Source organism: Hakea prostrata, chromosome 1 (assembly GCF_041222555.1).
Source record: "Hakea prostrata isolate BN-2017 chromosome 1, UWA_Hpros_2, whole genome shotgun sequence".
Lineage (NCBI taxonomy): Eukaryota > Viridiplantae > Streptophyta > Magnoliopsida > Proteales > Proteaceae > Hakea > Hakea prostrata.
The window spans coordinates 59972494-59980799 of NC_142600.1; the positions used below are offsets into that span (position 1 = coordinate 59972494).

The following is an 8306-nucleotide window of genomic DNA, read 5'->3' on the forward strand; positions in this document are numbered from 1 at the left end:
AACTTCCCTTTTGTCGTCGGCATGACAACGATTCTCAATATCTCTACTTCAAAACCCAATCACGGTGGAACTGTAGCAGTCAAGCTGAACAAATAGTTGAAGGTGTAGGCAGCAGGTCTCTTGAGAAAAAGAAGAAGAAAGAAGGGGAAGTTGCTTGCATTTTTAAGCTTTCTGATGTTGCTTTCGTTTTTAGCCGCTGTTTTTTGCTGACGTGAATGTTAGAAAAGGTTGATGAAAAAAAAAAAAAAAAAAAGAGAAGGACGTTGTTCATGCTTCTTTGACTCCTTTTTTGATGATTAGGAAATTCTATCTTTTTGACTTGGTCAAAATCTAAGAGAAGAGAGCAAGGAGGATTGCCATGGCAACTTCTTTAGAAATATAATACTCTCTTGGAAAAATTATACCTTTATTATAGTACTTCATTCAGTCTCACAGTATTATATGAACCCGTTTCCACATAGTACTCATGTTTCAAGTAGATTGTTTGATCTAGTGCATTCTGATGTTTGGCATTCTCCTATAGACTCTACGGATTCAAATATTTTGTTTAATTTTTTGATGATAAATCTCGAGCTACATGGTTGTATTTAGTGTTTTCCAAGAATGAAGTGCTATAGATGTTTCAAGAATTTTACTAGATGGTTTTGACTCAATATCAGAGTAGCATTAAAGTTTTCTGAACAGATAATGGGACATAAGACACCAATAGGCCCTTTCAATTATATCTTAAAAGTTTGGGAATGTTACATCAAACTTCATACACAGGCACTCCTCAACAAAATGGGATTGTTGAACGTAAAAACAGACATATACTTGAGATGATTCGATATTTATTATTTCATGGGAATCTTCCCAAGACTTATTGATCAGATGTTGTCAACATGAGTTGTTACCTAATCAACCGTCTCCCCAGTACAGTTTTGAACTTTAAGATACCCTTAGAGGTTCTAAATGATCGTCCAATCATGATGTCTCATTTTCGAGTTTTTGGTTGCATTATTTATATTCATGACCAGGGTGGTGATAAACTTGATCCTCATGCTCGCAAATGTGTGGTTTTTGGATACTCCTCTACTAAAAATGGTTACAAGTGCTTTGACCCATATACTAATAAACTTTTTATTTCACGGGATGTGTCTTTTGATGAACCTCATATGTTCTTCTCTAGCAAGAATCAAACTTAAGGGGAGCCAGATTATAGTGAATTTGTTCTTGCCCCGATACCAAGTATACCAAACAACATGTCTATAAGGGTTGATGCTAACAAAGACAATGTTATGGGCGACACCACTAAAGGTAGCACTGTTATAGGTGATGTCACTGAAGATGCAACAACCCTCGTATTTCTAACCCGGGATCCATATTGCAGGTTCGATAACTCGAAGGTCAAGCTGGAATAAGTTGTGGAGTATCCAGATTGAAGTCCATGATCCATATCCTAAGCCCATGGATATGGATTGTTTTGATGAAGAACCTGCCTTACTAGGAAAGTGGATCAACAGTAGGAATCAAAAGGTGTTTGAAGATGTATGGAATCAAGGTAAGATCTCCCCCACAAGTTGTATAGGGTTAGGTTTGAGTTGGGGATCAACCCCTTGTGCAAAACACCCAAGTACTGAAAAGTACTAGGGGGCAGGTGCTTAAGGCGGTTGATTGGCCAATCAACCGCCCCAAAGCGACCGTCGGTTTGCTTGCGGGATTTTTGCCCTAATTTGCCCCCAATTCCATATATATAGCAAACTTCGACCTTTTTATTCATTATTCTATTTGGGATTGCTGCTGTGGACGGTTAGGAGGCAGAAAACATGTGATGGAAGGTGAGAGAAGCGTGGTTTGCGAAGTAGATCCAATCCTTCATCCGTTTTACGAATCTAGTAGAGGTAAGTGATTCCCACACTCTCTATTTTCTTTCTTCATCTCTTGGAATGATGTGGTTTTGTTCCCCTTTGGTTGGTGGGGGTTGAATTGTATTGGTTCTACCCATCAGTGAATTTGATTAGATCTTGTCCGAAAATGAGTCATTGCATTCAAATAAAAGATAGATCTAATCAAAGGAGATGATTTGAATATTGAATCTTTATAATTTTAGGTTATTGTTTCATGTTGGTGTTGTAGACTCCTTAAGGAAGAAATTCGGATTTAAATCTTCCCAAAACTGAATAAAAATTGGGAGATCAAAAGTCGGAATTTCGGACTTAGAAGTAGTCTGTAACAGGTACCCAACCAACCGCCCAAGTGACCGGCTAGGTCACAGTAACTCTGTGAAGTTGGCCTTTGCTCTAATTTGACTCATGTCTTCTATGTATTTTTGCGACTATATATTTAGGTGATCTCTTAGTTTACTGGAAGTGTTGTGGGTATAGTTTATTTGCATTCTAGTAAGCTTTTACATATTTACAGGTACGGACACATTTTCTTATTTATATGTGATGTCATGCTATATGATGAATTGTTTAATTCTTACATTATTCATTGCTCATGTAACTTGTTGTAGTTGTATAAGTCATTGAATTGTAGTTGAATGTATGTTGTAAATGATGTTTATATATACTTTATCACTTTATGATATAGATTGAATGATTATGTTATAATAGTTGATGATGTAATGTAGTTGTGATTAAAGGGTATCCATTTGGGTATCCATTGCTTGGGATATCATAGGGTTGTGGTATGGGACACATGCTCACTGATGCCCCCAGCACTATCATGATTGATGGATGGCATATTTAGGGAGTCTAGATTGCATGGTTAGGTAACCTTACATGCTACTACCCTTTCGGTAGGGGAATTGAAGCCAAATGAGCCGTGATAATAATGATGTGTCTCTGTTTCATCCTACAGCGGTAACCAGTCCGTCCAAAGATTCAATGGTCCACTGTTGATCATGTATTGGTAAGGTTGCATATGTTAGAGTTTGGACTCATGGACATCCAAGGAGTGGTCGAGTCGTGAGGGGTCATAAGAGCATCTACCCCAACAATATGTGGATGACCATAGGGTTAGGGAATGGAGTCCAACAGCAGTAGCCAGTCCGTGAGAGTTCTCATTCCTAGGTAGAGAAAGATAAGGAACCAAGTTGGTTGGTGCCATAGGGGAAGTATTTGGACTTCTATAGTATGTTACTGTATAACCTTGCGTTGGATTAGAAACCCCGACATACGCCAGTACTCATGCCAATAGTCGTGGTAAGAGAGTGTTGACTTAAACCCCAGCCATGGTTGATTGACGAGGACTGAACTCCTTTACCCAGGATCCCAACAAAGGTAACCAATCCGTGAGGGATCAAAGTGACTAGACCTACTTAGAGGAGGACTAGTGTTATATCTTAAAGCATATCAGCCGTCTAGAGACTTGCATAGTTAGATCTTAGTAGCATTCATATACTTGCATATTATTCATTACATATATGCTTACTTGGATATATTGTCATATGTATGTGAGATGTGTTATCCTTTCTAAGTTCTTCAAAACTCATTCATTTTTTTGTATGTTAAATTATACTGTACAGATAGTGTTTCAAAATCAGGAGAAGTTCCGTATGACTGGAGCAACTCCTATGAAGAGAATATGGTACCGTCAGTGGGAGATGGAGATATAGGCCACGAAGCCTCTTGCGAGTTCTTGGAGTGCGCTTACAACACCCATTGACGGTAGAAGGAGGCAGATAACCCGACATTTTTAGAAGTCCTTCGAGAAGAACTGTAGAAACCCCCCCCCCTTTATTCCTAGATTAGAAGAGCAGTTTTTGGCTTAAGAGCAAGCTACTGGAAAGAAACTGATTTAGTTTATTATTTCCGTTGCACTTGACAAATTTTGGAAACTTGATTACTTTGATTCTTTTCTTAATTCATTTTTGGAGTATTTTTGGACTCTTGTAATCCTTTCTAATTTGAAGACTTGTTATTGCTTATAATTACTATTTTTGCATTTATTAATATTGATGGTAAGACCGTGGATCCTATGACAGATCGCACCCACAGGTTGTCAGGCGGAACCGAGACCGGCGGGTGGCGTGTGACAGAAGATACTAACAGAAATCTACATGGTGAAGCAACTACAAATGCACCTATTACAGGAAGTGATACAGTTGAAACTGAAGCACAATTTCCAATTCACAGATCTACTCAGGTCTCTCAGCCTTCAGAGGGATTGCACGATTTTACCACTCATCATACAACTAAGTTCCCAATCCAGTCTCATATAAGTTATGATCATATCTCCCCTCAATATTTTATATATCTTTCAACCATTGAAGACCACAGGAGCTGGCCAATTTTATTAAAGCTAAGAATTCACCTAAATGGGTGAAGGCTATGAATGAGGAACTAGAAGCTCTGCATAAAAACAAAACATGGGATATAGTGCAACTCCCAAGTGGCAAACATCCAGTTGGATGTTGTTGGGCCTACAAGACCAAATTCAAGAGTGAGGGATTCTAGATTTAAGGCAAGGATTGTTGCCAAAGGATATACTCAAACATATAGAGTTGATTATAGTGAGACATTTGATCCTGCAGTTAATATGAATACTATAAAAGTGTTGATGTCAGTTGTCGTTAATTGTGGATGGCCACTTTTGCAAATGGATGTAAAAAATGCATTTTTACAGAGAGACTTACAAGAAGAAGTATGTATGGAAATCCTTTCAGGCCACTACTAGAAAAACAAGATGGACTTGCTTGTAAATTGAAGAAAGCAATATACGGCCTAAAACAATCGCCACGAGCATAGTATGAAAAGTTAAGTACATCTCATATTAGATTTGGATTCACTAGAAGTGGATCAAATTTCTCCATGTAAAGAAAACTTCTACTGGTACAACAGTAATTTTAGTATATGTGGATGATATTGTAATTACTAGAGATGATCATCAAGGAATCAATACCCTCAAAGAATATTTGAAGAAGACTTTTGACATCAAGGACTTAGGACAGCTTTGGTACTTCCTTGGAATTGAAGTTGTAAGGTCTAGTAAATGATTATTCATCTCTCAAAGGAAATATGTTCTTGACTTGTTGAAGGAAACTGGAAAATTGAGTGTGGAACCAGCCAACACACCTATGGATTACACTTGTAAGGTTAATAGTAATGATTCTCCATTTCAAGATAATGATTGTTTTCAAAGGTTGGTTGGAAAATTAATTTACTTGACCATTACCGACCCTGCCATTGCATATGCAATGAGCTATGTCAATTAGTTTAAATATAATCCTACCAAAGGGCACATAGAATTGGTTAATCACATACTACGTTATCTTAAGTCTTCTCCAGGAAGGGGCATTTGCATGAAGAAGAATGAACACACAAACATTGAAAGATATGCCGATGAAGATTGGGCTGGCAATCCTACTGATCAAAGATTAACTATTGGCTTTTGTGTATTCGTAGGAGAAAATTAGTCTCTTGGAGAAGTAAAAAACAAAATATTGTCGCTCGTTCTAGTGCAGAAGCAAAGTACAAAACAATGGCGTCTGCAACTAGTGAATTAATCTGGATTGGTGCCTCCTTCAAGAATTGGGGTTGAGAAGTTCTAAAAAAACCGTGAAGCTATTCACCGACAATCAAGCGGCTATACACATTGCCTCTAATCCGGTGTTTCATGAAAGCACTAAACACATTGAAGTTGATTGTCATTTTGTTCGTGAGAAGGTTCAGAATGGAACTATAGAAACCCCTTATGTAAGAAGGGAAAATCAGCTTGCAAAAGGGATCGTTTCAAATTGCGTTGAGCAAGTTGACCTCAAATGATGTCTTCGACCCAACTTGAGGGGGAGTGTTATGAATATAACTTGCTAGTCTCCCAACTCTATAAGGAGACTAGCAGAGAGGGGGAATCATATTAGAACTTAATTTCTTATGGAATTATTACTCTTTACATTTCAAGATAATGAAACCTCACCCCATAAATAAGTTGATTGAGGTTTTCTTGCCGTGGATGTAGGCTTCACAATGAATGTCAAGCCACGTTAATTATTGGGTTCTTTTGTGTAAATGTGTATGATAAATTTAACAATTCTCAGTGGGTGGGATATCTTTGCTGAAGATCTCTTTAGGAAACCATTTTAGAGTTCCAATCCTTTCCAACACGTCTTGTGGCGAACCCGAGCACTGAGTTTCCCGCAATTCGCCTTATTAATCAAAGTATGTTCACTCTCAACCACTCGTCTTGTTCTGTCATCATGCCATCTCAGGGACAAAGGGTCGAGCTCTCCTGTTCATTCGTATTCCTCGATTGAAGGTCATGAATCCGGTTTAACTTATTTGGACCGAGTCAGAATTTGTACAAGAAAACTCATAAATATAACCCACATATGTTGCACCAATTGTGATGCAAGAAATGGTATAAGAACTTATGAAGAGATAGCCAGCATATAGGGGATAGGACCCTTTGACGAGTACCACCACTTGTTTACCAAGCATAAGTAGATCCAAATAAGCACTAAAAATACTATTTTTATAACGTAATTTTGCCATTAATGGTGGGAAATGGAAAACCTTGGTCCACAATTGCTTTTTAAATTGATTATGAAGAAACTTTTCCTATGTTGATATCCATGTTCTCATTCTCATCCTTTTCTCCAAAGGAGCTGGAATCCTTTATCTGTGATGGTAGAGGACTATATTTTCTTTACATCCCTCCACCACATAATTTAGGAATGGATCCACTTCTGGTGCACCTTGTCAATATTCAGAGGTAGACTCCTTTCTAAATGCATGGTAGAAGGATATCAGATCGAACAGAACATCCTCTATGCATGGAGATAGAAGATTCAGACTCCAAACCTTATGCACCGTCATCTGGTCTAGCTACTCTTTCATACTGAAACATCAACAATTGTAAAGAAAATTACAAACCCGTGCACAAAGTGATTAAACCAAGCAAGAGAACATACAAAGTAGAAGTGGAGAAGAAAGTAGATCTAAGGACAAGGAGAGACATGAAAGTAAGATTGAAGCTTCTCTTTTAGAACTGCATGTTCCATCTTCAACAGTCCCACAGCATTATTGCATCTGCACACGCATACATCACATGAACTTCAAATTGGACCAGTTGCAGAGACAGTCGGTTAACTCTTTTAAATGAGAAAGAGAGCATAGGTAGAATACAAACACTTACCCTACTACATTTCTAGTTTCACAGTATTGTTGAAAATCTGAAGTAGTTGCATCTTTAATCTTTTTAGCTCCAACACTGTTACAAATCATGTATTAATTGTTTTTAATTTTTGGCTTTAAAGGTGATATCATATCCACAAATTAGTTTTTAATTATCAATAATTACCATGAACAACTACCCTTCAGTTTATGCATGTAAAACTTCAGCTTATTGAAATCAATGGGATCCTCATTCCTGTGTAAATTATCTCCATCATAATTAATTATTAATGTTATTATAAATAAAAAGATTAAGCGAGGAGAAACCTAGTAATGAAATTTTAAATTTTTTCTTAAAAGGATTAACTTACAGTCCTTTCTCCATATTATTCATATCTTGTGAAGAATCATTGAAGAAAAGATTAATAGTATCTTCAACAAAACTAGGGTTATTCTTATCCTGCAACTCTTCTAAATGAGTAAACTGCGGATCAAGGTAACCCTGCAGCAATCCGCCATTTATTTTATCGGATGAAGTTAGAGAATGAACAGACAAATGTTCAGTGTACAGCTAGAGGAGATGTTAGAAACCCTATTTTGAACTTCATTAAATCCTACTATGTACCAGATGCTAAAATGAAATATTTTTTTCATTGAAGTTTACGAGAAACTTTCACATTTCAGGTTTTTATACTAGAATAAGATTAATTATATTAAGGTGACAATCATGGTCAGCTACAGAAGAAAAGAGGGATAGAACCTCATTGAAGAGAGCATTTTTCAAGATAGCAACATGATATATCAGATGACGTTTGTCCATTTTTGAATGGGAAAATGTGAGAAGGTAGTTTTGGACTATTAAAAATGAGGTTTGTTGGACATAAACACCAACCCAAGCATTAGACTAGAGAAGATAAGAGAGGAGGAGAAGGAACAGGGACATGGGGAGAAGATGAGAGACATCTATTTTTGTGCACTTTCGCGTGATACCTTGCAATAAAAGATTTGTGCGAAGGCAACAGATTAACATACATTCATTTTGCATTTGAATGATTTATAGTTAGCTAGGGAACAAAAATTTTTGCGTAAAGTGATTTTTTTTCTTTTTCCAGAGAGAAATATTTTTGGGTGTGTAGTTGCCATTGTAATGTATTAATTAATGTTTTTTGTGGGAGAATATATTTGTTTTTTTGTAGAAAATTATAACTTTTA

General features: G+C 37.0%; 1 protein-coding gene across 1 annotated transcript; it reads right to left on the reverse strand.

Moving 5' to 3' along the window:
* Window positions 1–6783: 6783 nt before the first annotated feature.
* LOC149029240 (histidine-containing phosphotransfer protein 4-like) lies at window positions 6784–7914 on the reverse strand. The gene is made up of 6 exons (XM_089142705.1): window positions 7855–7914; window positions 7466–7596; window positions 7282–7350; window positions 7117–7191; window positions 6938–7010; window positions 6784–6819 (listed from the first exon to the last, which is right to left on the reverse strand). Exons 1-6 carry the CDS (start codon window positions 7912–7914, stop codon window positions 6784–6786), a joined length of 444 nt encoding a protein of 147 aa, XP_088998831.1.
* Between the last annotated feature and the right edge of the window lie 392 nt (window positions 7915–8306).

Bases quoted from the DNA above. Each gene is read 5' to 3' on its own strand.
- LOC149029240 (XM_089142705.1), bottom strand. From the start codon at position 7,914: ATGGACAAACGTCATCTGATATATCATGTTGCTATCTTGAAAAATGCT. The intron at 7,351-7,465 runs GTAAGTTAATCC...TAATTTACACAG, and splicing joins AATAATATGGAGAAAGGACT to GAATGAGGATCCCATTGATT. The intron at 6,820-6,937 runs GTCTCTCCTTGT...TTGATGTTTCAG, and splicing joins AGCTTCAATCTTACTTTCAT to TATGAAAGAGTAGCTAGACC.